The sequence below is a fragment of the Equus przewalskii genome, chromosome 3 (genome assembly GCF_037783145.1).
Source record: "Equus przewalskii isolate Varuska chromosome 3, EquPr2, whole genome shotgun sequence".
In the NCBI taxonomy this organism is placed as follows: domain Eukaryota; kingdom Metazoa; phylum Chordata; class Mammalia; order Perissodactyla; family Equidae; genus Equus; species Equus przewalskii.
The window spans coordinates 7,562,369-7,589,807 of NC_091833.1; the positions used below are offsets into that span (position 1 = coordinate 7,562,369).

The 27,439-nt window shown below is 53.2% G+C and overlaps 1 protein-coding gene across 1 annotated transcript; it reads left to right on the forward strand.

Annotated features, from left to right (window-relative positions):
- The first annotated feature begins 4 nt into the window (after positions 1-4).
- Positions 5-25,991, forward strand: MMP2 (matrix metallopeptidase 2). The gene is made up of 13 exons (XM_070611901.1): positions 5-486; positions 3,087-3,313; positions 4,210-4,358; positions 5,468-5,596; positions 5,829-6,002; positions 8,600-8,773; positions 9,649-9,822; positions 11,740-11,895; positions 13,112-13,247; positions 17,267-17,403; positions 18,501-18,660; positions 23,498-23,607; positions 25,057-25,991. The coding sequence occupies exons 1-13, from the start codon at positions 331-333 to the stop codon at positions 25,158-25,160; spliced, it is 1,986 nt and encodes a 661-aa protein (XP_070468002.1). The 5' UTR covers positions 5-330; the 3' UTR covers positions 25,161-25,991.
- The last annotated feature ends 1,448 nt before the right edge of the window (positions 25,992-27,439 follow it).

Genomic DNA, 27,439 nt, shown 5'->3' on the forward strand with positions numbered 1-27,439 from the left:
CCCTCCCAGCCCAGCCGGCCACATCTGGCGGCCGCCCTCCCTTGTTTCCGCTGCATCCAGACTTCCTCCGGCGGTGGCTGGAGGCTGCGCATCTGGGGCTTTAAACATACAAAGGGACTGCCAGCCCCGGCGAGAACAGGCGGCGGCGGCGCGGGCAGGGGCGCGGGGGCCGGACCATGCGCCGCTGAGCCGGGCAAAGCCGAGGCGACCGAGTCGAGCGGCCCCTTGGAGCGGCAGGCTGCGCGGCGGAGCAGGCGCCACCCAGGCGGCGACGCGGCCACACGCACCGAGCCAGCGACCCCCGGGCGACGCGCGGGGCCCGGGAGCGCAATGACCGAGGCGCGAGCGGCCCGGGGCGCGCTTGCCGGCCCTCTGCGGGCGCTCTGCGTCCTGGGCTGCCTGTTGGGCCGCGCCGCCGCCGCGCCGTCGCCCATCATCAAGTTCCCTGGAGATGTCGCCCCCAAAACGGACAAAGAGTTGGCTGTGGTGAGTAGCTAGGCTGGCCTCAACAAGCCAAGTTTAAACAAACTTTGGAGGCAGAGGATGGGGTGTCCCTGCCCCCCTCCCCCCACCCCGCGTCGGGCACACGGCGTCGGGGAGGGGCTGCAGTCAACAGCTTGGGGGGGCTTTGGCAAGAGGAAGGAGGGATCTCTTTTGCAAACCGTAGGGGAGCTTTGGTAAGAGGAGAAGGCCTTCGATAACAACTCGGCAAGTTTCGGGACGCAGGAGGGGGCGGGGACCAGCGGGGGAGGGGCGGGGGAGGGGCGGGGGGCGCTTTGGCAAACATCTGGAAAGGACCCCTCTCGTAAATAACGGGGACATTGTCTAGTACCTGGGGGATTGGGCAAGGGGGGCGCCTTTGTAAACAATTTTTGGACACATCTGGGGGTTGGCTAACAAGGCCCCTGGCAAGCGTCTTGGTACGTCTTTGGCAAAAGGCCTAGAGGGGTCTCTTGCAAATAGAGGAGGATCTTTTTAAACTCCTGTGGGACTTTGGGAAGAGGGTCCTTTGGCACACACACAGTGAACTTTTGCACACGTGAGGACGGGAGCTCTGGGCAAAGCGGGGTTGGGCAAACCTTTGGAACCTTCTGGGCACCTTTGGCGCACATCTGGAGAGGGCCCTTGGAGAAACCGCGCAAAGGAAGCTTTTGGCAAATATTTGGGGCAGGAGGGCAGTGGAGAGCGCATCTTTTCCGCCTGGCCCAATGGACAAGTTGGCCAGGAGGGTCAAAGGTTGGACCTCGGAAAGTTTCCTCGAGCTCCTCCGAGGGGATAGGAGCACAGCGGGCGAGACTGGCGGCGGGCGGGCGGGCGGGCGGGCGGAGGGAGGGGCGGTCAGCGGGGGCCGGCGCGTGGGGCGGGGGCGGACGGAGCCGGCGCAGGTCGGAGCGCGGCCAGCGAGCCCTCCCTCCTGGCCGGGCTCCGAGCTGCGGCTCAGATGTTGTTTTGCGCGAGCACGCGCGCCTGGCTCGAGGGGCGGCTGGAGGGGCGCCCTGGCCGCAGCGGTGGACAGGCGGGGCTGGGGCAGCGGAAGGGCACGGATCCTCACCCTGCAAGCGCTCTGTCTCAGGACCCCCAAGATGTTCTTTCCAGCCCACAAGGCATCTGCCCCGATTGCTTCAGCCACCCTAGAAACCCCCATTTTCCTTCAGACTGGTCCCCGACCTGCCCAGGACAGGATTCCCAGGCCCTCTGGTCACCCTGGGAACCCCTTCTCGGGATGTGACACCCACACTTTCCAGCATCCAGGCCTCTGCCTCCTCTGGATAAATGGGTTGGGAGATCTTCCATTTTTAGGGAGCTGCTTTTCTCAAGGGTCTGGAACTGGCGGGCGTGATGTGGCTGTTGGTTGGGGGTGAGAGTGGAGCTTTGGAGCACTGACAAAGCTGCCTGGGTCCCCACACGTTCTGCATGTTATGGAAGTCCAGGTTGCCCAGAGGCAGTGCAGTGGGCAGCTGGTGACCATAGACAACCCGGCTTCAACCCAGGGAGTGCACTAACCAGCTGGCCTGGTGATCTTGGGCAGGTGGCCTAATTTAGTCTCAGCTTCTTCTGCAAACTGAAGATAATAATGGGACCTGTCGCAGGGTTAAAAGGGAGGGGATCTTAGACTCTTCGAAGGTCCCTGACAAATGGTAAGCTCTCAGTAACTGTTAGGCATTATTATTATTGTTGTACCCTCTCCTACCTACCCCCCAAACAAGGTTAGGGCCCCTGGAATAAGCTCTGCTGGCTGCTTTGACCATTCCAATGCAGCACCTATCACGTATTTCAGTTAGCGTTTATTTCTGGTCCATCAGCCTCCCCACACTCGGATTTGAACCCTAGAGACTAGAAACATCTGTCGTGTTTACCAATTTATCCCCAGCACCAGCACAGGGCTTGGCACATGGCAGGTGTCAAAAAGCCTTTGTTGAACAAATAAGCATGTTGGTTGGTCCCTGACCCTCTGTGGGGGCCTGTTTGGTCTTGGCCTCGGTGTGGGCAGAGCCAGCCGTGCAGCCCCCGAAGGACAGGATCATTTTCTTTTTGGAAACGGCAGAGCCAGGATTTGAACCCAGGTCTGTCTGCTGCTGGAGCCCAAGCACATAGCCCTTGAATCTCCTTGTAAGAAAAGTGAGGAAAATAATCCCTGTGTCCTCAAGCAGTTAAGTGGATTAAAAGAGATGATGGAGGTAAAGCCGAGTGGTAGAGAGTTATACTTCCGAGCATGGGCTCTGGAGCCAGATTGCTTGGGTCCAAATCCAGCTCTGGTATTTGTGAGCTGCGTGATCTTAGGCAAGTTTCTTAATCTCTCTGTGCTTTAGTCTCTTCCTCTGTATGATGGAGATAGTAATCATATCTACATTATAGAGTTGCTTGAGTGTTAGATGAGTTAACACTTCAGTGCCTGGGCATATAGTAGGCACCCAAAATGTGCTCCTAAGCCATGCCCCCTACAGCTTTCATGTCACTCAGCTAGAGAGTGACAGCGCTCAGTTGAGAACCCGGTACTCCGCCCAGTACCCTTGGGCCCCTGCCCGCTTTGGTCAGGACTCTGCCATCTTAACACGGTTCTTGCCTCGGGTGCTCGTCTCTTCCAGCAATACCTCAACACCTTCTACGGCTGCCCCAAGGAGAGCTGCAACCTGTTTGTGCTGAAGGACACGCTGAAGAAGATGCAGAAGTTCTTCGGGCTACCCCAGACGGGTGACCTCGACCAGAGCACCATCGAGACCATGCGCAAGCCGCGCTGCGGCAACCCCGACGTGGCCAACTATAACTTCTTCCCCCGCAAGCCCAAGTGGGAGAAAACCCAGATCACATACAGGTGCCAGGGCGGGGCGGGGGAGGCGGGGGCTCTGGGCACTGGGTCTCCTGGGGCCCCAGGAGGTGTCTTGCGAGGGCTTGGCACCTTAAGGAGTTTGGAGTCAGACAGACCTGGGCTCGATTCTCGTGCTTACTAGCTGCGGGGCACTGGGCTACTTATTTTCCGGTGCTCTGAGCCTTGGCTTTCCAATCTACAAAATGGGTCCAAAACAAAGCCTTCCTCATAGGTAGGTGGGAGCTAAGCTGGATCACATCTATAAAGGGCTTTCACAGTGTCCGACACATAGTAAGAGTGCAGTAAATGCTAGTCATTATTGTTATTAGATGGGGTCACTGGGGCGGGCGGAGGAGCTTGATGAGTGGTTGCTAAGTGGCTTTTATGTCGTATTATAGAGTTGTTATCTTTGGTTGTTAATTGGGCTAAGAGCTCTGTTCTGTACAGTTCATGATGGATTCCAAAGATGGGATCTCTGGCCTGTGCCCCATAATGCACTATTTATGCCCCTGCCCACGCCCCCAGCCATGAGTGAGGGATGAGACCTGAGACGGCCTGAAGCTGTGGGCTGGTCTAGGACTCCACTCCATGGGACCTCAAGGCATTCTGGGTGGGCTGTTCTCCCAGTGAGCTCTGCTCAGCGTGCACACACATATACCTGCACATGTGTACACACTTAAATTCACACACTTGTGCACACTTCACATGTGCCTACACAAACTCATGCACTCCTCACATGATTTTGCACACTTAATGCACATACCCTTGCACACATTTGTGCATGCTCACATGCACACAGTTGCATGTACACACTTACACATGCGTACACACTCACATGCATATGCATACTCCCATTCCATTGCACACATATACACATTCACATGCATGTCTGCTACCTCCAGGATCATCGGCTACACACCTGATCTGGACCCTGAGACGGTGGATGATGCCTTCGCTCGTGCCTTCCGAGTCTGGAGTGATGTGACCCCACTACGGTTTTCTCGCATCCATGATGGAGAGGCTGACATCATGATCAACTTCGGCCGCTGGGGTAGGCAGGAGAGGGGCCAGCAGGGGGTCCGTGTAGAGACGGGGACAATCTGGCTGTCAGAGAGGCACGGGGGTCCTGGGGACAGCTTAGTAGAGTAGGAGATGTAGACGCTAGAGTGGTGTAGACGGAAGTGGATACTGAAGAGCCACCTTAATGTGGTGGCAGATGACGTGGCCCTGGGTATACCCTGGAGCAGCGTAAGCCTGAAGCCAAGTGGTCTAGCTGCGCCCTCCAACATGGTAGCTGCTGGGTACATGGGGCTGTTTAAATTTAAATTAGTTAAAGTTAAATAAAATTTAAAATTCAGTTTGTCCGTCACGCTAGCCACATTTCAGGTGCTCAGTAGCCACATAGGGCTAGTGGCTGTTGAACTGAACAGCACGAAGAACATTCCCATCATCTCAGAAAGTTCTGTTGGATAATGCTCGTAGGCCCTGGGCAACTCTAGATATGGCAGTGGATCAGAAACAATGGAGCAGTGTAGACATGAGAGTAAGTGGAATAGAATCTGGGGTCAAGGGCACCTTGTGAGTTGGTGGTATGAACACCGGCAGTAGTGTAGACATGAAGGTAGGTAGTGTAGACATTGTGAATGTTGTAGCGATGTGAGTAGATGGCAGAGGAAATGTTGAAGACATGTGAGTGGGTGGTATGGACCTGCGTGGCAAAGTAGACGTAAGGGTTAGTGTTGTGGATTTTGGTGATAATATAACATGAAGGTAGGTGATGTGGCTAAAAGGGCAGTGTGGATGTGAGGGTAGATGGTATAGACGCTGAGGACAATGAAGGTGAGTGGTGAGGATGCTGGTGTGGCAGTGTAGGTATGTGGGTAGGTGTCATGTCATCCATGGTAGTGTAGACAGTGAAGGTCAGTGGTAGAAATACTGGGGCCGTGTAGACTTGAGGGAGTAGTGTAGGCCACAGGATGTTAATTATCAAGTCAGCAACTCTCTACTCATTCGCTATGTCCCCAGTCCTGGGTAACCCCAACAGGACAGGGGAGGGGCCAGATGCTAGGTGGGCTAAAGGTCCCCAGCCTTGGATCGGGGTGTGGCTGGGTCTTAGGGCCCCACTGGGGCAGCTGGAAGCTGAGACCCAGTGTGTTTCAGAGCACGGAGATGGGTACCCCTTTGATGGCAAGGATGGGCTCCTGGCTCACGCCTTTGCCCCGGGCCCTGGTGTTGGGGGAGACTCCCACTTTGATGACGACGAGCTGTGGACCCTGGGAGAAGGGCAAGGTAAGAAAGGACCATTCGCATGCCCCACGCCTCCTCTCTCGTCCTCTGCATGCCTCCCTGCCCCCTAGCAACAAGGACTGTGGCTTCCCTGGCAACTTTGGGCACTTCCATTTGCTATGATGGTACCGGAGAGATGGGAGGGGGAGGGAGGCCACACCCCTAGGTGAGTCAGAATCCTGGTCATCAAAGAAAGGCCCAGAGAGGTTCACCTTTCCCCCTGTGTTGCTCCAAGTGGTCCGTGTGAAGTATGGCAACGCCGATGGGGAGTACTGCAAGTTCCCTTTCCTCTTCAACGGCAAGGAGTACACCAGCTGCACCGACACGGGCCGCAGCGACGGCTTCCTCTGGTGCTCCACCACCTACAACTTCGACAAGGACGGCAAATACGGCTTCTGCCCCCATGAAGGTGAGCATCCACCTGGCCCCAGGCTTTCCTCCTCAGCCTCCACCTCCCCAGACTGCCATGCCTCTGCTCTCCACGCTCCTCAGGCCTGGCACTGCCAGTCAACCAGCATCCTCCCAACTTCCTTCAGGCCCCACTGTTCCAACTGGAGCCACTGCTGTGTCCGTCTCACCTGTATACCTATTTACTTAATACTTTCATTAAATCAATTCCATTTTTTCGAAGTCTCACCATTAGCAATAACATTTGTGAAGTCACAGGTTTGATGTGCTAATTATTTTTTTCTAACATGCACTAGAATGAACTTAGAACTGTTAAAATGCCCAGTGGTTCTCGCTAGAACCACTCTCTACCCTCTGGCAGGATTAGGGGTTCAAGGGCCTGGAGAGAGGGTTGGGGATGCATCAGAAGCCAAGCAGTGGGAGGCAAGACTCAACACTGAGGCTGGTACCTGGCTTGGGGACACCGACCCCGTGAATTTCAGCCATCACTCCTGGTTCTGATGGTGACCCTGCTAGTGTGTGTGTGTCTAAGTCTGGGCATAGGGGCTGTTCCCTCTGACTTTCTTGATCTCTGTCTACCTTTTTGTCTGCAACTGTGTCTTAGCAAAGGTGTTAGGCTTAACTAGGTATTTGTGTGTGTGTTTTTGTCAATGCTTGAGAGAGAACATTTTCAGGTATTTTGAAGCCATATTGAAGGAGAAATTTAAAGGAGTAAGGGTATTGACATACACACTCCATCCTTTTTTAGTATCCTTGACACACTTCATACTCATAAATCTTAAAAAGACAGTATGTATAACTTCATACTCTGTCAAGTCATCACATTTGATGATTCTAGAGATTGAAAGCCCAGAAAATTTGGGGACAGTGGGAGACAGTCCAGAATTTTTTACAAATACTTCTTTCTTCCCCATCCCATAAAGACTCCTTGATCTATATATGCAGTCTGTCTTTTTGGCTGTAATGTTACATGTTTGTGACTCTCTCAACCCATTGCAACTGAACGTGGAGCACCAGCCATCTTGACAGAAGGAAAGAAACAAATAGCGAGTTAATTGTGTTCCTGTTTACACATCTAGTACCAAAGCTCATGTGATGCTTTGTATTAAGTAAGAATTCCAGCCATTGCCCATTAATGTCAGAAGTTTTTAAATAAAAACATCTACGTATCTTGCATTTCCCAGTAGGGATTCAGGTGGCGTTAACCCTCTGTGTCAACCCCTGTGATGAGAACAGAATGTCTTGATAATAGAGTGGAAACAGCTGTAATTCATAAGTTTGGGAAGGTTTCCCTGTATTGGACATTAGCCATCGACTTGGTCTTCAGCCAGACGCAAGTACGCACAACATGCACGTGTCTGGGTCTCGGGGCAGAGGTTCTGGTTACTCAGCCTCTCCTGACTGCTGAGTCAGTGTCTGCGTCTCCATCCTTGTTGGGGGTAGAATCTACGAGGAGATGGGGCTTCCTGGGTGCTGGAGATACCGCTCATTGGAGGCCAGAGGCGGAGGCTGACCCCCGTCCAGCTTAACACTTTGCCTTTCCCCACTCCGAGGCCACCAAAGCATCTGGCCTCAGTTTTGTGTCTTCCCTTAGTCCCATTGTTTCTGGCATTGCAGGAGAAGGTGTCTTGGTTAGGGGGAGGGGACCAGTGAGGACACAGGGCCACGAGTCCTGTCATGGGGAGCTGGGGACTGGGCTACATTCTGGCCGTGGTGGAGTTAACGGGGGCTGGTGAGGTCACCTCTGGCGCCGTTGTGCACAGATGGTCCTTGTTACGCACTTGTGGTTTTGCTAGTTGGCAACTCCAGAGACACACCATTTTGTAGCTTTGGGGTGGATGAGGGGATGGGGGAGCAGGGGCAGAATCCAGGATAGTCAAGCCCAGACTCCGAATCCCACTCTCTCCCCGAATTCCCTGGTCATGGCCCCTGTCTTGGAGAGATGAGAGTGGGGGCCCAGGGTGGGTATTAAAAGCTTCCCAAAGACACCGCCTCTCACTCTCTCCCTCCTCCTCTCTCTCCTGTGGGGACCACAGCAGGGCCATCCTGGAAGGCGCCTGGGGTTGAAAGGAGGAGAAGCTTCCTCTGTTCGTGCGTGTGTGTGTATGTGACAGAGAAAGAACAACAGAGAGGTTGAGACTAGCGTGTTTTGTAGCTTTCCGTGAAATCCGCATCCCGTTCTCCCATTTATTTGACCATGAGCAGTTCTGGAACAGCTTTCTCAGAAGCGCAGTTTCCCTGTCTGTCGACTGGAGAGACTCCTGTGGTCCTGCCCGCCGTGGATGATCTAGTCAGCAATCTGCGCGGTGTGGGCATCACCAGGCAGGGTGGAAGTGGCCTTGGGGCTGGGGTAGGCTTCTGGCTGCCCCCTGCTGTGTGCCCGGTGTTAACCGTTCATTGCTGGGAGACTCCATAAGTTTCCAGGGGAGGGATCGGGTCTCCAGGAGCTCCGAGAAGCAGCAATTTACCTACCAGAATAGATGGTTTTTAATACACGAGCAATGCTGCAGCTCTGTGCGCAGGCAGGCGCCCAGCTGATCCAGGTGGGCAGGTGGGTGGTCTCTCTCACATTCGTACCCCATCTCTCTCCACGCCCAGCCCTGTTCACCATGGGTGGCAACGCCGACGGACAGCCCTGCAAGTTCCCGTTCCGCTTCCAGGGCACATCCTACGACAGCTGCACCACCGAGGGCCGCACCGACGGCTACCGCTGGTGTGGCACCACCGAGGACTACGACCGTGACAAGAAGTACGGCTTCTGCCCCGAGACCGGTGGGTGTCACCTCCTCTCCCTGCCCCTCAGGGCCAGCACCCTGCCCTCAGATAGAAAACCCCCCAGAGCCCCGTCCCCTCCCCCTTTCCCCAGGACAGGGGTGCTAACCAGCACACTTAGCAGCTGGTCCAACGCGGGCACCAAATCGGAGCAGACGTTGGGCACCAACAGCTGTTCAGCCAAACTGGTGATGCCTAATGTCGGGCCCGCCCAGGCCCCTCTGAATGACCCACACTCTCTCAGCCTCCCTGACAATCGCTTCTCTCTCCCTCCAACTTTGAAGTCTCTCTTCCCTGCCTTTCTTTGCCCTAGTTTGTATCTCTATCTTCTGGTCTATTTTCAATAAAGACTCCTTTCCTTTCTTCTCTCCATCCTCCCTTCTTCCCTCCCTCTCTTCCTTCTTTCCTTCCTTCTCTTTCTTCCCTCCTTTCCACTCTCCTCCCTTCCTCCCTCCAGGAGGTATTTACTGCGCACCTGCTTTCTGTGTGATGGAGCTCCCAGTCTAGGGATGTGCACTGGCACCATCAGCTCGGCCTGGCCCCCTTTGCCCCTGACCCCTCTGTCCCATCCACAGGAGGCCAGTTAAAGCTCTGAAATCTGGCTGCCTGGGTCTGAATGCCAGCCCTGACACCTCCTACCAGTATTCGCTGAGACAAGTTTCGTCATCTCTCCGAGCTCCAGTTTCCCCATCCCCACGAAATGGGGTGACAGGGTCCCTACTGCACAGGGTCATTGTGGGGGCTGAGATGTGTATAAAGCACTGGATCCAGCTCCCAGGACTGGGGGAATACTCAGCAAGCGTGGTTTGTTAATGTCCTCATCGTTCCCTGGTGGTGGCCTTGCCGCCCCGTGACCCATGTCTCTACTCCCACAGCCATGTCCACCGTTGGCGGGAACTCGGAAGGTGCCCCCTGTGTCTTCCCCTTCACCTTCCTGGGCAACAAGCATGAGGGCTGCACCAGCGCGGGCCGCAGCGACGGGAAGATGTGGTGCGCGACTACAGCCAACTACGATGACGACCGAAAGTGGGGCTTCTGCCCTGACCAGGGTACGAGGCCCTGGCCCGTGAGCAGAGACACTGGCCACCCTCCCCATGTACACGTCTGGGCTGGAAACCTTCCTGAATCCTCGCCCACCTCAGGCGTAGACACCGCCCCCCAGACACTCACTTACCCTGGGAGAGATGCTGCCTCTCCATGGCAGGGACACTGCCCACTCGGGACCCACCACCCGGCAGAGATGCTGGCCATTCATGGGGGAGGCGGGTTCCTGTTTAGGCCCTGTCCATTCAGGCAGAGACGTGGCCTCCAAATAAGACCCCCTCCACTCTGGTACCTGCTTCCTGGATGGGAACCAGCTGTCTGGGTGGGGCTGTACTACCCAGAGTGTCTCAGTGCTGGGCACGGAGTACCCTGCCCCAGAGACGTGATTCTCCTAAGGGCGCGCCCCCTCCAATGGAGAGCTGCCTTCCAGGTGCTGGGTGGGTGGGAGAAGAGAGGAAAGCAGGAATCGCCGCCTCCTTGCTCCAAGCCCCCTCCACGCAGCACGGAAGACCCTTCAGAGCCCCCCTGCCCCATTGGCACCACCCTTTGCCAGGCTGTGGGTGGGAGTTCTCACCAGGGCTCCATGCTGAGGACACAGCCGGCTGGGGCAGCTCTCTGCCCCCAGGACGCCTGGGCTGGGGCCAGAGAGTGACCAGGAGACAGGCCATGCCCTCATGTGTGGTCAGTGTGGTGAGCAGGGTGCCCGGGGTGCTGTGCTGACTCCAGGCTGCAGGGCCCAGGGTCATTGGGCCCACGGATAGCCCAAGATGGCCAGATGACAGGGCTGTTCCAGGGCTGGCCAGAATTAGGTCAACCTCTCTCTCTGTTGCTTTTCTTCTTTTGTACTCATAATGAGATGGACTTTGGAGAATGCTGGCTGACAGAGCCTGGCCACAGGAGTTTTTCCTATCTATGCTAGGCCATACCCTGACTTGACCTTCTCTGCTCCAGCTTCTACCTTCAGGTAGATTCAGTGGGATTCGTCCTCTGCCTGGATGGTTTAAGGCCCAGAGCTGACGTGGAGCGCCTGGATGGATATTCTCTGAGCTCTGCCCAAACAAAGGGCCACAAACTGGGTGGCTTGAACAACAGACGTTTATTGTTTCTGGAGGCTAGAAGTCTGACGCCACGGTGTCTGTAGGACCTCCTTGCTGGTTCCCCCTGAAGGCTGCATTGCTCCACTCTCTGCCTTTATCATCCCGTGGCCTTCTCTGTTTGTCCCTCCGTATCCTGTCTTTTATAAGGACACAGTCACATTGCATCAAGGGCCCACTACTCCAGTATGACCTCATTTTAACTTACACCTTAATTACACCTGCAGAGACCCTGCTTCCAAATAAGGTCACATTCCCAGATGCTCGGGGTCAGGACTTGAACATATCTTTTAAGGGGCACAACTCAACCCCAACAGCGTGTGACACAGAGTTTACCCGCTGTCTGTGGCTGAGCCTGGCCAACCACTCCACTTGGGAATAGTTTTTACTGCTTCCCTGGGGCAGGAATGGTGGGCCCGTGGGGCCAGCCTGTCCTTTCTCTCTTACCTCCTTGGTGACCCTGTTGAGCAGCCTTCACTCCAATCTTTATAGAGAAACAGAAAAAGCCAGGAAACATGATTTTTAATAAATGGGACTTCGAGGAGGGGATTTGCAGGTGCTGCTTTTTCTCCTCGGTGGCACACATGGAGCCACCCTGAAAAGGCCAAGGGGACTTTGGCTGAACCTACTTGAAAGCAATAGGCATAGTCTATTCATTCCAGAATTCTCAGGAGAAGGAAAAATCAGTACATGCCACTTCCAGGGCTGTCTGCCCCACCATGCGGATGCCCTCAGAAGACTCCTTCACTGGGGCTGGGTCCTGACTCCTCTCCTGTCTCCCTCCCCTCCCGCTCTCGTTCTGCCCCCTCCCCTTCCTGCGGCCCTCAGGGTACAGCCTGTTCTTGGTGGCAGCCCACGAGTTTGGCCATGCGATGGGGCTGGAGCACTCACAGGACCCTGGAGCCCTGATGGCGCCCATTTACACGTACACCAAGCACTTCCGCCTGTCCCATGATGACATCAAGGGCATTCAAGAGCTCTACGGTAAGCCTCTGCTTGGGGGCTGCTGGGCTGGGGTCTGAGGAAGTCAGGCAGCCTGGGATATAGGCCCAGGGCGCAGAACCAGCAAGGTCCTATCTCTCCAGGGTTGCAGGAGACAAGGGCAGGAGGCAGGAAAATTGACCTGGTCCAGGGGTGACAAAGCAACACTCCAAGGGAACCCTTGGACAGTCTGTTTCTTTTCCAAATAACACCAGTATGCATGCCCCTCTTGGCTCCCGAGAGCCATGCTGTGAAGCAGGTGGGGCAGAAATGGACTCTCCATTTTCTGAGCAAGTAAACTGAGGCCTGGGAAAGGTAACCCTTCTGGCCCAAGGTCACTCAGTTTAATACCCAAGTTAGGCTTGGAATCCAGGAGAATTAGCTAAATAAAGGGTAGAGTTTCCCGGGGTATGGAGTGACCTTAATGATACAGGGGTGAAAATTTCTGGTTTTCATAATGATTCTTTTATTTTAATGTGTAATAGGAATAATACAAGTTGAAACCAATGATTTATTTATTAATGCTTCCAGTGAGCCTAGAGTAAGTCCATGTTTCTTTAAAAAGTAAATATATAATGGTACAGATGGTACCTGGACCAAACCAAAATAGTGACAGTGGTGCTTGAGTGACAAGGCTTGGGGACATTGGACTTGGGAAAGGACCTGAAACCGAGTGAGAGGCCCCAGGTGTCAGGGCTGCCTCCACCACTCACCGGCTGCAAGAGACTGAGGAAGCTTTTACCTCGCTGGAGTCAGTTTCTTTATCTCTAACCTGTGGCTGGTTGTCTTGAGAGTAAAGGAAGGAGTCCTTGAGAAAGTGCCACATCCCCAGTGCTCGACACTCGGGTGGCCTTCTGACTGCCCTGAGAACCTGAGCTTTGGGTTTGAACATTAAATCACTCAACCTTTCTGGGCCTCAGTTTCCTCATCTGGAAAATGGGAGTAAATAATGATGCCTGCCTCCCAGGGATATAGAGAGGACTGATGCGGCTGATGTTGGCGAAGAGCATTTATAAAAGTGCCATGGGACTCTGGCTTCTCTTCCTTCTCCTCTCGCCGTGTCCGGGCACCGTCTCCCCATCTTACCTGGGCTTGCACTAAGGCCAGAACACTGTTTCTCCTGACCCTTAGCCAGTTGGGTGGGCCGCCTTGGGGGCTCAGCATGGTGGGGAGAACCCCTGCAGCTGGGGAGAGTCTGAAGTCCGGTGTCCTCCCCCAGGGGGCTCCCCTGACACTGGCACCGGCACCGGCCCCACCCCCACGCTGGGACCTGTCACTCCTGAGATCTGCAAGCAGGACATTGTCTTTGACGGCATCTCTCAGATCCGGGGGGAGATCTTCTTCTTCAAGGACCGGTGAGTATGGCAGCCTGCTTCTTGCCCTGTGCCCTCTGCTACTTCCCTGTTATTCTTGTGCCCCCACCCCTTGCTAAAGGACCCCACTGGGGGCTTCACAGAATGGCCTGAAGGAGACCGTTTTTCCTGCTTATCAGGCAGCCTCCAGATCTCAGTGCTGACCACAAAGGGCATTTCTTTTGCTCTCTCCTAAGCTGAGGGTCTTCCAGATGTCTTGGCTTTGGACTGTAGTTTGGGTTCAAGTATGCTCTGCATGTCACTCATTCTCCTGGGATTAGCAGCTGCTTATAGAGATGACACAAGCACGAGAGGCCAAATCAAACCACGCAAGCACCTTTAAAGCCTCCTCTTGCATCATGTCTAAGAATATTCTTTTGACTGAAGCAAATCACATGGTCAAGCCCAACACCTCCTCAAGGGGGTGGTGATGGAAAGTCACATGGGAAGCCCATGGATGTATGATTCTAAAATAGGGATGGAGGGAAGAATTGGGAACATTATCCGGGCTACCGCAGGGCTTCTCCTGGAATGGTCTTGACCTCAAATGGCCAAATTGTTCTATGTAGGGGGAGCAAGTAACCATAGGATAGAGAGAGGTGGTATCCTTCATGCTATAAAGGCCCCCACTCAATCCATCAAGGTCTGAGACTCACCCAACTGCCTTAACCCTCCTGGAGAATGGCAGACAGTACCCAGGACTGCATTAAAGGGTCCATCCATCATACATACATACGTACATACATGCTTATACACATCCATCTGTCTATCCTCTATCTATCCATCCATTATCTATCCATCCATCATCCATCATCCATTCTCCATTATCAATCCATCATCATTCATTTATCATTCGTCCATCCATCCATCTATCCATCCGTCCGTCCATCCATCTGTCTATCCATCCATTCATAGACTATGGTAGTTGACAGGGTGAACTCTGAAGCCAGATTGCCTGGGTTAGAATCTTTGACCTGCTACTTATTGGTTGCATCATCATAAGAAAGCCAATTATGTACCTTCTTTCTACCTCAATTTCTTCATCTATAAAATGGGACTAATATTCCAACCATCTCATGGGGCTGTTGTAAGGATTAGATGAGCTCAGTGCTTAGAACGAGGCCTGACACAGGGTAAGTGTGTTCAAGCCTACTGGCTGTTATTATCAACAAATCATTACTTGGCCTGTACTGTTTTGCCAGGCTTTAGGAGCTGGGAGTGGGGATGGAGTGCTGGGAACAGAGGGGCTGCTTAATGCCTGGATCAGTGTTCTCAAAGAGCGGTCCCTGGACCTCCTGCCCCAGGACCACCTAGAGTGTGAGTGGTAAATATGTGGCCCTGTGACTGGAATGTCTGGGAGTAGGCCCCAGAAATCTGCATTTTAGAAAATTCCCCCAATAATCCTGATTCATGTTAATGTTTGAGCATCCCCATCCTGCTTGGGAAACAGAGGCATAGAGAACTGACAGTGTGCGTGACAGAATGAAAGAAATGTGATTGCAGACGCACTAGCAAAATGCTTTTTTGGCACATCCGAGTCAAGGAAGGCTCCACAGATAAAGCAGCACTTGAGCAGGCCCTTTATTTATTTATGTTTTTTTTTTTTTTGTGGAAGATTAGCCCTGAGCTAACATCTGCTGTCAGTCCTCCTCTTTTTGCTGGGGAAGACTGGCCTTGAGCTAACATCTGTGCCCATCTTCCTCTACTTTTTTATATGTGGGACATCTGCCACAGAGTGGCTTGCCAAGCGGTACCGTGTCCACACCCGGGATCCAAATTGGCGAACCCCAGGCCACCGAAACAGAACGTGCGAACTTAACCGCTGCACCACTGGGCCAGCTCGAGCAGGCCCTTTAAAGAAGCAGATTCAGATGGACAGCGGCGGGGCTGCCAGGTTGTGAGGGTGTTTGTGACAGGGAACTGCAAAAGCAAAGCCATAGAGATGTGAAAGTTCTTGGCTTACACTGGGAGGAACAGAGAGCCTGTTGAGGCTGGAAGACATCCCTCAAACTTATGTGAAGAGCCTCCTCTGCTGTAGGCACTGGGCTAGGGGCTGGGGGACAGATGCCAGCAGGGAGATGGCAAGAATGCAGAGAGAGATGAGACTCAAAATGCAATGACAAGTCAGATACCATCAGGCCTCGAACGCGCAAACCAGGCTGTGTAACTGTAGGTTCCGATGCTGTCCTGCAGCCCTCGTTACAGGGATGGGGGAGAGGTGAGTCAGGGGGCCCCCTTCCCTGCCACCGTCCTTAGCCTGGGGCACTTCCCACTAAGGACGCCCTGACCACACTTGCCCGTGTGAGAAGTGTAGACCCAGGAAAGGGTGCAGTGCGTGGGCCCAGGTTGGAGCCCTCCCTGGCCTGACACATCTCACTTTCTAAAGGAAGTTGATGAGTGTTTAATGGGCTCATTGAATCCATCAGTAAATGTTTAAGTACCATCCATGTGCAAAACTTGGTGCCAGGCACTTGGGGGGATGAGAAAGGCAATACAGCAAGACACCTAATCTCAGACTGTGGAGTCAAATCTGGATTCAAATCCTGGTAATACCATAACTCTCTGAGCTTCATTTGCCGAATAAGGATCTTGATACCTTCCTGTATCAGGATGTTTTGCTGCAAGTAACAGAGAACCCCAGCTCAAACCAGCGTAAACAACGGAGAGAAATTGCTTTCACGTGGTATGAAGCCTGCCTCCAGGGTCAGAAAGAGGGTCAGTGACTCATTGATATCTTTGTCCACTGCCATCCTCTGCATTGACTTTGTTCTAAGACTGGGTCCCTCATGGTCACACAGTGGCTGCCAGTGGCAAGTGGGTCTACAGGCTTCCTTGCCCACATCCAGCAGGAGAGAGAGAGAGAGATCTCCAGATGTGAAGTGCAAGTCTATCTGTTCAATGTTATTGTGTCAACAGAAGTCACAGTCGGCAGCTGCCGAATGAGTAACAGTTGCCAGCTCTGACAGGCTTACACCAGCAGTTCTCAAACTTTGGCACACATTGGCATCATCTGGAAGGCTTGTAAAAACAGAGTGCTGGGCCCCAAGCCCAGAGAGTCTGGTCCATAGATCTCAAGTGGGGCCCAATCATTTGCATTTCTGAGTTCCTAGGCGATGCTGGTGCTGCTGGTCTTGGGACCCTAAACTTTGAGACCCAGGGGCTTAAGCTAATCAGAATGGGGATTGGGTCCACCAGTGGGGAAGCAAGGATCATAAATGTGAGCGTTCTGGGAGGAAGGATGATAGGGAAATAGATAGGTAATAGATGCTGGGTGGACCGCCAAGAGTGCATGTTATAATACTGTGAGGATTACATTTTACAAGGCACATGAAGTGCTAGACACTTAGTAGGCCCTCAATAAATGACAGCTCTTACTCTTGCCAAAGTGCACAGATCCATTCCATTTCAATTCAGGGAATGCTTTTGAGTGCCATCAGCCCGTGCCTCAGTTGGCTTCTAATCTAGTCAGAGAGATAAGACATTTAAAAAACAATCAGGGGCTAGCTCCATGGCCGAGTGGTTACGTTGGCGCGCTCCGCTTCATGGCCCAGGGTTTCGCCGGTTCGGATCCTCGGCGCAGACATGGCACTGCTCATCAGGCCATGCTGAGGCGGTGTCCCACATGCCACTACTAGAAGGACCCACAACTAAAATATACAACTATGTACGGGGGCGATTTGGGGAGAAAAAGCAGAAAAAAAAAAGAAGAAGATTGGCAACAGTTGTTAGCTCAGGTGCCAAAACAAGCAAGCAAGCTCTTCCAGCTGCTCAGGGCTGATGATTTTTGACAGGCTCAGAGGAGGGAGAACACAGTATGGACAGAGGGAGTTCGGGAAGTCTTCCTGGAGGAGGGAGCAAGAGGTTGCTTCTCAGCCCCAGCATCTTGCAGAGACGGCGCTGCCCATTCTGCAGTCCTTCTCCAACCTTCCTTTGATCTTGCTTCCAGGGCTTAGAAAGGCATGTGTGGTTACAGCTGCAGAGTGACTGAAGGTGCGGTTTCCTGTGTCCCCTTCCACCCCCAGGTTCATTTGGCGGACAGTGACGCCACGTGACAAGCCCACAGGGCCCCTGCTGGTGGCCACATTCTGGCCTGAGCTCCCGGAAAAGATCGATGCTGTGTACGAGGCCCCACAGGAGGAGAAGGCTGTGTTCTTTGCAGGTGTGTGGGAACGGGTCCTGCCTGGCCCCAGGCTCCACGGGGCTCTGCACCATGATTTCTGTACACCTGTAGGTGCCCTTTCTCCTTTATGGGTCCATTCTTGAAACCATCATTTCCGAAAGCGTGGGATTCGTCTGGGAGATTGATTCAGACACTCAGCATCAGATAGCATTGACCCACAGAGTGAAGGTGCCATTTCCTTTTCTATAAGGAAAGTTACAGCTTAGTGCTGGTGTCTCTAAAATCTTTCTAATGCTAGAGCCTTTGGTAGTCAATGCTTTTAGTTAGAATTTTTTAAAAACCTGTTTGTTTTCATTTTTAATGTTTAAAATAAATTTATCTCTATAGCTTTCAAAATGAATTCCTTGACAGCAAAATATTAAGTAAATAATAGTACAAGAAGTTTCTATAAGTGGTAAAAATCACCAAGGTCGGGTCTTATGGCTCACGCTTGGGAAGCCCTGCTCATTCACCAGTTATCTGGGCACCCCCATGTACCAGGGATCCACGGCCCTGCTCCCTTGGAGTTCACAGCGGGGGCAGGGTGGAGGAGGCCATGGAAGACAAGCAGGCTGTTAGGAGGGAGAGCAGTGAGGGCTGTGATGGGGAGGGAGGACCCTCAGGTCCCTGCCATGGTCTGAGGTGGGGGCACAGGGGCAGCGTCCTAGAGAAGCTGAAGGCTCGGCCAAGACTGGGTACATGTTCCACCAGCCGGCTCCTCATCTGCTCCATCCCAGAGTAATTATGAGCTGTGGCCACGGCAGCTACTGGCCCACAGGTCACATTTGTGCAGATTAGAAAAAGATGCTGCTTCATCGCATGCGTGACACTTAGCCTACAAGGCTTGTTGAGTAGAGCAAGGGCTGGATTTGTCCCCCACTCACCTCCTTGGCCAGGCCCCTTCCATAACCAATTGTAAAACAGTGTGTGTGAGTCCCAGTTCTGGGCACCAAATCCAGAAGGGAGCAGGGACTCCCTGCTGAGTGCCTGTTGAGAATGGCCACAGGGGGGCTGCCAGCAGACGGATGATGGGAGGGACAGGCTGGCCCGGGGGATTTCCACACCGGTCACCCACACGACCTTTGCTTCCGCTGCAGGCAATGAGTATTGGGTCTACTCAGCCAGCACCCTGGAGCGAGGGTACCCCAAGCCGCTGACCAGCCTGGGGCTTCCCCCCGATGTGCAACGAGTGGATGCTGCCTTTAACTGGAGCAAGAACAAGAAGACATACATCTTTGCTGGAGACAAATTCTGGAGGTAAGGGAGGGAGGTGGGAACGAGGGCAGCACAGCTCGCCCCAGGGACATAGTGAAGACACTCTGTGGCTTCTTGCCTCCTGGGTCAAGGTCAGAATTCGGTGGGCCTTGGATGCCCCCTCTCTGGTGTCTAACCTGCCAGGGCTGCAGTCCCCTTGAAAAGCCACCAAAGAATGAACCATCCTTGTGTACACTGCTGAATAATTCTGGTTGGAACCTCCTTTCCCTTCTCAGAAGTCTTGATTGGGCCCATATTTGTCTGGTCTGGAGCCTCACATTCTGGGGTGACTCACTGAAGAAAGAGTAATAAAAATAAAGATAATGGCTGCTGTTACTGACACTATGTGTCAGACACTATTCCACAGGCTTTATGAGCTGGGTATTATTACTATTCCCATTTTACAGATGAGGAAACTTGGATTCAGAGAGGTGAAGCATCTGGCTTAAAGTCGCACAGCCAGGTCACAGCAGGTTGGGATTTGAACCCTGGAATTCTGGCTCCCAGAGAACATGCTATTCTTCATACTCTACACTGTACCTGAGATAGTGGGGTCCCAAGAGATGGAGGTGGAGGCAGGGGTGGCAGAGGGCGACATATGATGAAGACCGAGAGATGGGTGCACCAGCTGCCCACAGGAGCCAGCATCTGCATCAGGCCCCATTGGCAGCAGCAGGCACTCTGGCACGTCTGCAATAGGTCCAGTGGCTGTGGGCACAGGCTGGCAGGGGCCAGTTTGGAAACACGTAGCTCTCTGCTCCAGATCGTCTAAAAAGGGCTGAATTCTGGGGCACCATGGTCAGTGCTGAGGGCCGGGGAGCCCAGTATCCAGGTCAGCAAGCGGCAGCCCAGACCTCGAGAGTTTGATTATAATGCTTCACACTTCCCAATTGAGGAAACTGAGGGCCAAAGAAATTAAATAGCTTGTTATTTATATGTAAGCGTGTTGGTTTCAGAGCCAGGATTATAACTGCTTCTCCTGTCCTCTGACCCTGTGCCCCTCCACTGTACCCACAAGGGTCACTTGTCAGTGGGGAGGGGTAGTTGGGTGTCTTCGCCACGCTCCCTCCTAGTGCCCCATGGTCTTCCTGCGCTGCCCCTGCATCTGGCCCTTTGTCTGCCATCCCTGAAACAAGCCTGCTCCCTCCCACGGCCCCTCTCTCCTCCCCTCCCCCCATCCCCGGCCTCCCTGCATTCAGAAGCTCTGTCCCAGGCTGCCTGTGTCTGGGTGGAATTCCAGACATATTGCTAAGATACTTAGCAACTTAAGCTGATCGACGTCTCAAGCCTCCAGAAAGAAAACAGTCAGCCAGGAAACCATGGAGCAGGCTTTCCGCCCACACACTCCAGAACATTCCAGGCACACGCATGTACTGCAAAAGGCATCTCAGCATGGCAGGCACTGGAATCTCCAAATCTTAGAATCGTGCACAGTGAGAGGCACAGATTGTCAGAAAACGGGATCTTAGAATCAAAGAACCCTAGTGTCTTAGAATCATGGTGTAGACAGGACTTTCATAATCACCCTCCAATGCACCCTGTGTATGTAAACACACAGGAACAGATGTGTCCCTGTGTGAACGTGAGTGTGTGTGCATGTGCACACACACACGCACAGAGGCTGTGGCAGTGTCTTGCTGGGTTTTGGGCAGAGTTATCTGCCTCCGAGTCATTTTCTGCAACAGTCCTACCTCCCAAAGCCAGGGTCCAGGATGGACAGATTGCTTTACAGAGGAGGCTCCGTGACACTTCCTTAAAAGATGCAGAGCCGAGGGACCGGCCTGGTGGCGTAGTGGTTAAGTTTGCACGTTCTGCTCCGGTGGCGTGGGGTTCAGGTGTTCGGATCCGGGACACAGACTTACACACCACTCATCAAGCCAAGCTGTGGCAGCATCCCACATACAAGATAGAGGAAGACGGGCACAGGTGTTAGCTCAGGCACAGTCTTCCTCAAGCAAAAAGAGGAAGACACGCAACAGATGTTAGCTCAGGGCCACTCTTCCTCACCAAAAAAAAAAAAGTGGCAGAGCTGAAGGCCCAGTCAGAGGCTCTGGGCTGGGTTTTCAAAGGTGACAGATCTCTCTCCCAAGAGAGGCAGCTAATGAGCTTGAGGTGCTGGTCCTGATGTAGAGTCTGCAGAGGTTCCATAGGCCTCCTTGCTGGAGGAGAAAGAGCCCCAGAGTGATGGAGGACGAGCAGCTGCCTCCAGCCTGGGCATTCCCTAGTTTGCACCAGGGAGTGCTCAGCCCTTGCTTCTGGAAGCTTCCACTAAGCCCTCAGATATATATTCAACATCTCCTATGTGCCAGGCACTTAGCTAGGTGCTGGAGGCAGTGGTCAAGAAATAGTCACTCTTGCCTCGAGCAGCTAACGGTAGAGGCAGGGAAAGCATAGACGCATATTTGAATAAAATACTAATGGCTCTCCTGAGGGGCCCTGTACCACCTACCGGGGCTGAGGCTGTGCCTCTCACCTGTGTTTCTCACTTAAGGTACATAGTATTATTGGCCCCATTTTCCGGGTGTGAAACTGAGGCTGAAGTGCCTCAGGGACACACCCATGGAAAAGCCGGGACACAAATGTCTGTTCTTTTTTTCCCTTTTTTTGAGAAAGATTAGCCCTGAGCTAACATCCACTGCCAATCCTCCTCTTTTTGCTGAGTAAGATTGGCCCTGAGCTAACATCTATGCCCATCCTTCTCCACTTTATATGTGGGATGCCTGCCACAGCATGACCCTTATGATAAGCGGTGCATAGGTCTGCACCCGGGATCTGAACCAGTGAACCCCAGGCTGCTAAAGCAGAATGTGCGAACTTAACCACTGTGTCACCAGGCCAGCCCCATGTCTGTGTTCTTAACACCTGCTGTACACTGCAATTTCTACAGTCACAGAGGACAGAGTCACAGAGAAAGCTTTCAAAACAGTGTACCAGGGAGCGGGAAACACTATAGGAGGAGACTCTGCCCACAGGAAAATGAAGAGACGTGGTCCCCTTCAGAGGCAACATCTTCTGATGCCCTGATGCTGTGTTCTTCCTGGAGGAGAAGAACTCGGAAGCAAATTGGTTCACTTCTCTGAGCCTCAGTTTCCTCATCTATCAAATGAGGTTGATTCCCAGCCTCCCTACCTTCTGTGGGTAGAGTGAAACAGAAACGGGGGCGAGTTCAAGGACACGTAGCCCCGAGCCATCCTTACTGCAGAGGATGAGGTGTGAGTGGTCCGTGGAGGTGAGGTGGATGGAGCACTGGGATTTTGAGCTGAAACTTGCTTTTGGGACCCCAGGTCATGAGGAAGCACATTAGGTTCTGCAAGAAGAAGTCCTGGGATGGAGCTGGGATTAAGGAAGCTTCCATGCAGTTCTCAGGGTGATGGGAAGACAGAGACGACCCCTGTAGGAGGGAGCTCCTAGGAAAAGCTGTGGACGTCTAGGGTGGAGGTGGTCGGACTGGCCAGGAGGAAGAAAAGCCACTGTGAGGCACTGCAGAGGGACTTTGGCTGTCGCCAGGATGGCACTCAAACACAGACCTGTCTGGAAAATTAGTACCACGAAGGCAAGACCTTACGTTGTTTACTGCAATATCCACAGGTACATAGTGGGAGCTCATTAAATATTTATAGAATAATGAATAGGTTGAGTGTAAGTGAAGAAGCGAAGGAATCAAAATGACCCCAGCATTTAAAAAGGTGTCCCCAGGGGCCAGCCTGGTGGCATAGTGGTTAAGTTTGTGTGCTCCGCTTTGGCAGCCCAGGATTCACAGATTCAGATCCCAGGCGCAGCCCTACACACCGCTCATCAAGCCGTGCTGTGGTGGCATCCCACATACAAAGTAGAGGAAGACTGGCACAGATGTTAGCTCAGGGCCGATCTTCACACACACACAAAAAGTTCTCCCTCAAATTAAAAAGACCGAGGTATTGGCAGCAAGGAAGAAGAATATGCCAATTAATACTCAAAGTATTAAGTCGGACTATCCATGTCCTGCCAAGTTAAAGGCAGGACCGAGGATCACTATGCACCCTGAGAGCTGCAGCTGGCACTGAGGTGGCAGGAGGTCCATCCGGTGACTAGCAGGACTTGGACTCATGCGCCACCTTGCACTGTAACCTCGCTGTCCCAGCCAAGATCATCTCCCAGGATGTGGACTGTCATCTCCACTTGATGGATGAAACAGCAGCAATTTGTCCAAGCCCCCCAGTGAGAGAATGATGGGTGGGACCCCGTCCCTGGGCTCCCGGTCCAGTGCTCCTCATTCTGCAGTGTGGATCAGAGTTTGTAAGGGAAGTAATATTTCCCAAACGCCTACCAAGTACCAGATACGGGGGTGGGCACTTTGCGTATGTTATTTTATTTCATATGTACATTAATTAAACCATTAAATTAAACACAACCCCATCTTGCAGCTGGTAAAATTGAGGCTCAGAGAATCCTTGCAGCCCTGGAGCCAGGCAGGCCTGGTTGGCTGCCACTGAGGAGCTGGGTGCCCTCTTTAAGCCTCTGGTCTGTTGAGTGGGTATTATGGTAATAACTGTGTCATACGATTGTCGTAAGAGTTGAATGAGAAAGGACGCTTGTGGAAAGTGGTTGACACACTGCTTGACCGTTAGCAGTAATTGCAAGCTTTTATGAGACTCGAAGGTCACATAACTAGTGAGTAGTGCAGTTGGGATTCCGAGCCAGGTCTGATCCCTGCCCCTGCCCTCCAGCCGGCTGCCTCCCTGAAGGGCTGAGTCTGGTTGCCCAGGCCCACCCAGGAACCATCAGCCGGGCCCTCCCATCCCGGCTGGGAGGGCTGGCCGTTAGGGAGGCGTGCCAGTTTACCACGTCCGTTTCCTTGTAGATACAATGAGGTGAAGAAGAAGATGGATCCCGGCTTCCCCAAGCTCATCGCGGACGCCTGGAACGCCATCCCCGATAATCTGGACGCCGTGGTGGACCTGCAGGGTGGTGGTGAGCTGCCCAGGGCTCTGTCCGCTTTCTAGGACTCCCGCCCCCAGCCCAGGGCCCTGCTTCTCGCAAGCACACACTCCCTCTTTGTGCAGGGAGGCAGGCGGCCCCGCGGAAAACAAACCAGCCCCTTCAGCCCGGGGCTGGGAAGGCGTCCAGACCCCTGACCTCTGCTCACTCAGCCGGCTTCAGGCAGTAAGACCCAGAAAGGCCCCTCACAGCTGCAGGGCCTGGAGCCAGAAGGGGGAGGGCGGGAGGGCGGGAGGCCTGCCCGGGGCCAGGAGCCTGGGCTCTGTGCCTTGGATTCATTCTGGGGTTTGCTCCAGGCCCTTTTGGGTTCCACAGGAGGCCTTGTGACTGCCTCCCAGGAGCAGAGGGCTGGCCCCATCTGAGACAGGACCGACTCTGTCATGCCCCATCGCTGACATGGCAAAGATGCCCCACTCAACTCCTTCTGCCCTTGCTGAAGAAAACACAACCAGGATCCTCAGGGATAGAATTTGGAGTTGGAAAGCCATATTCTTGAGGAGGCTTCTGTGAGCTCTCTAGGCCCCTGGAAATGAGTCCAGTTTGGCTTTTTAGAGGAAATGTCAATGAAATTCCACAAAGACTTTTTTGAGCCCCTGTCATATGCTAAACACAAGGCCCCGACTTCCAGTGGCTGAAGGTCTTACATGTCCAAGAAAAAGCAGTTTACAATCAGGTGCTAGGTTAAGGATTATCCGCAGGAATAAACATCTATTGAGCACCTACTAGGTACCTGGGTTTTAAAGGAAGTAAATGAGCTCATGGTTGTCAGGAATCACAAATTGCAAAGCCCATAGGGGCCAGGCTGGTAGCACAAATGAGTGAAGCAGGCAAGGAAGACAATAGGGAATAGTGGGGTCTGTGGTGAGCCAGAGAACACATGGCTCATTTTCAGGGGATACTTGCTTCTCTGCTTCTGATGACTGCTGCCCTGCAAGAACAGTCCAGTGTTATTAGATATTCTAGCTGTTTTAAAAAGAGGTAAGAAATCTGTATTTTTATCTGAAATTTCTAGATGTCGACATGTTGGCAACTTAGAATTCAAAGCAAAACAAAACAAAAAACTTGTATGAGCCAAGTAAAACCCGTCTATGGGCCTGATAGGACTAGCAGCCTCCTGGTTTGCCACCTCCAGTATGTGGAAGGTGCTTGTGCTCAGCAGAGTACTGTTTATTTATATTATTAATAGTATATATTATCTAATTTAATCCTGACCACAGCCCTAAGAGGTTGGTCTCTTTATCCGCATCTTAAAGATGAAGAAGCAGGCACCTAGAGAGCTTACTTCCACAGCCATTTCCCTTCCTCCAGCCTCTGGCTTAACTCTTCTGCCCCACGGCAGGCGGAATCTCCTTGCTCCCAGGAACTTTGTGCCGTGATGTCTGAGGTTGAGGTGGTCAGAGCCTCTCCTCTTTCTCGTCCCAGGTCACAGCTACTTCTTCAAAGGTGCCTACTACCTGAAGTTGGAGAACCAAAGTCTGAAGAGCGTGAAGTTCGGAAGCATCAAAACCGACTGGCTGGGCTGCTGAGCTGGCCCCGCCTCCCACAGGCCCCGCCTCCCACAGGCCCCGCCTCTCCATCGCCTTCTGCACACCGGGCCCTGCTCACCAGGGAAGGACCCGGATGGGCCTGGCAGCCTTCAGCTCTGTTAACCGGCCTTCTCATCTCCACCTGGTAATTGAAGAATCTGGAGAGTGGCTCTGCCCTGTGCCCAAGGAAAGGTGCTGATTCGTACCCCTCCCAGGGGCCCCTTCCCCCTCCCTGTGCCAGCAGCCCTCCAGAGCCACCTGCAAAGAGATGCTTTGATACTCTCCCTGCAGCCCTGCCTTGGGCTGCCCTGGTGCTGCCACCCTTCAGGCTCTTCTCCCTCCACAACCTTCTATGGCTTACAGCACCTTCGGAGCCAACAGAGACTGTCTCAAGAGGGCACTGGTGGCCCGACAGCCTGGCCTGGCACGGGGCAGTGGGATAGGGGAGTGGCCCGATGGCCACCCCAGACACCTGGCTTCTCACTGCCGCTGCCTTAGAACCTCCCCTATGTTAGCAGTTCGCTTTGTATGCACTTTGTTCTTTTCTTCTGATCTTTGTTCTTTTCTTCTGATCTTTTTTACTTTTCCACTTTGAAACTGCATTTCCTGACCGAGGACTCAGGGCGTCCAAAGTCACTGCACGACGCCTCTCAGCCCACATCGTGAAGGTTCCCTTGTTCACTCGATTCAGTGTGTCCCCGCCCCGTCACTTCCTCCACTGGATGGAGGAGAACCAAGCCATGGCTCCCCGCTCGGCCCTCCCCTCCTCTCCCTTCAACAATTCCCCATGGGAAATGTCAACAAGTATGAATAAAGTATGCCACCAATGGAGTGGCAGTGTTTGCCGGCTGTTTGCTGAGAGCCGAGAGAGGGTGCAGCCCCCCTAGGAGAGCAAACATAAGACGGCTAAATCTCTGCACCCCGCAGGGCACAGGTCACATTTGCTGGAAAGGTCAGAGCTGCCCAAATAAACAGCAAGAGCCCTTGGGGTGGCTGAGCTGGAGTCCATCTGTCCTGTGGAAAGAGTGCGGCCAGAGCGCGAGTCCGTTACTTTAACCGCAGGGTCTTGTTCAAGGGTCCCTTCCCCTGAAACTCAGTGTCACCACTGACGATGATACCGATTCTGACGCTACTACTAATGACAATGAACCACAATAACACCCCCTTCCTTTAATAAAGTGCTGCCACGCGCCCTGCACTTTACGTGCATCACTTAATTTAAGCTTTATAGCAACCTAAAGAGGGGAGGCTATTATTAGCCCAGTTTTTATTGGTGATGACACACACCCAGAGAAAAGTGATTTGCTCAGGGTAGCAGAGCTATGGGTAACAATCTGAGTCAAGGTCAAAGATGACCTAGAGGAGGAGCTTTAGCCCGCAGCCCAGAATCGCCATCAGCAGCATTACCTGCCACCACCCACAATGCCGCCCTAAGTGAACACAGCTGGGAGAGGGGGTGTGCGCTTTCTAAGCACAGCTTCCACTAATGGGCAGGTTCCTTGCTCCTCTTCCCCCCAGAGGGCCTAATCCCCTACCCCCTCCTATAAGAAATTTCGGAGCTGCTGCAACACGCATTTAAGGTCTGGAAGTGTTTTCAGAGGCCCCTTCTGGCTCCCACGGTCTGCTGCTTCAGGCGTCTCATGGTGGAGCTGGTCAGGAAGGGGGCGAGGAGTGGACAGGACTCTCTGGAGGTGACTTTGGTGGGCCCAGAGTCATCTTTTCTCCTCCTGTGGCCTGCCCACTGTCTCAGGTCCCTGCGGACCCTGGAGAGGCAGCTTTGTGTGCAGTTTTATGGCTAAGAGCCACAAGGGTCTGCCAGCCCCGACTTGATCCATGAGGCTGGGGGAGCTTCATGGCTGTATTACACTGTCATTAAAGCGCTTTGTTCACTGATAAAATTCAGCTGCTCCACAGAGTAATAGTACCTAAAAGGTGCCATTTCTTGAGTGCTTTTCTGTGAACACTAAACACGCCTTATTTTATTTAATATCACTACAACCCTATGGGGGAGGAATTCATCTTTTCCCCTTCCTAGATGAGGATACAAGCTCAGAGAGGTTAAGCGAGTAGCTGAAGGGCACACGTCTATCTGGCAGGGTTGGCATTCTGAGATCCTACAGTGGGTAAGTTTGAAGGAGCAACTGTCCCAGGGTCCAGACGCAGATTCCCACCGTGGCCTCCAGCCCGCTGTGAGCAGTGATCAGCATCGCCATCCTCTGCTTCTCAGCCACTCAGGGCTTGACTAGTGGTCTCAGGTCCTGGGAAAATCCCTCTCCTCC

Coding starts and splice junctions, on each gene's coding strand:
- MMP2 (XM_070611901.1), top strand. CDS start 331: ATGACCGAGGCGCGAGCGGCCCGGGGCGCGCTTGCCGGCCCTCTGCGG. Junction 4,359..5,467: donor GATCAACTTCGGCCGCTGGG/GTAGGCAGGAGA, acceptor AGTGTGTTTCAG/AGCACGGAGATGGGTACCCC. Junction 6,003..8,599: donor CGGCTTCTGCCCCCATGAAG/GTGAGCATCCAC, acceptor CTCCACGCCCAG/CCCTGTTCACCATGGGTGGC.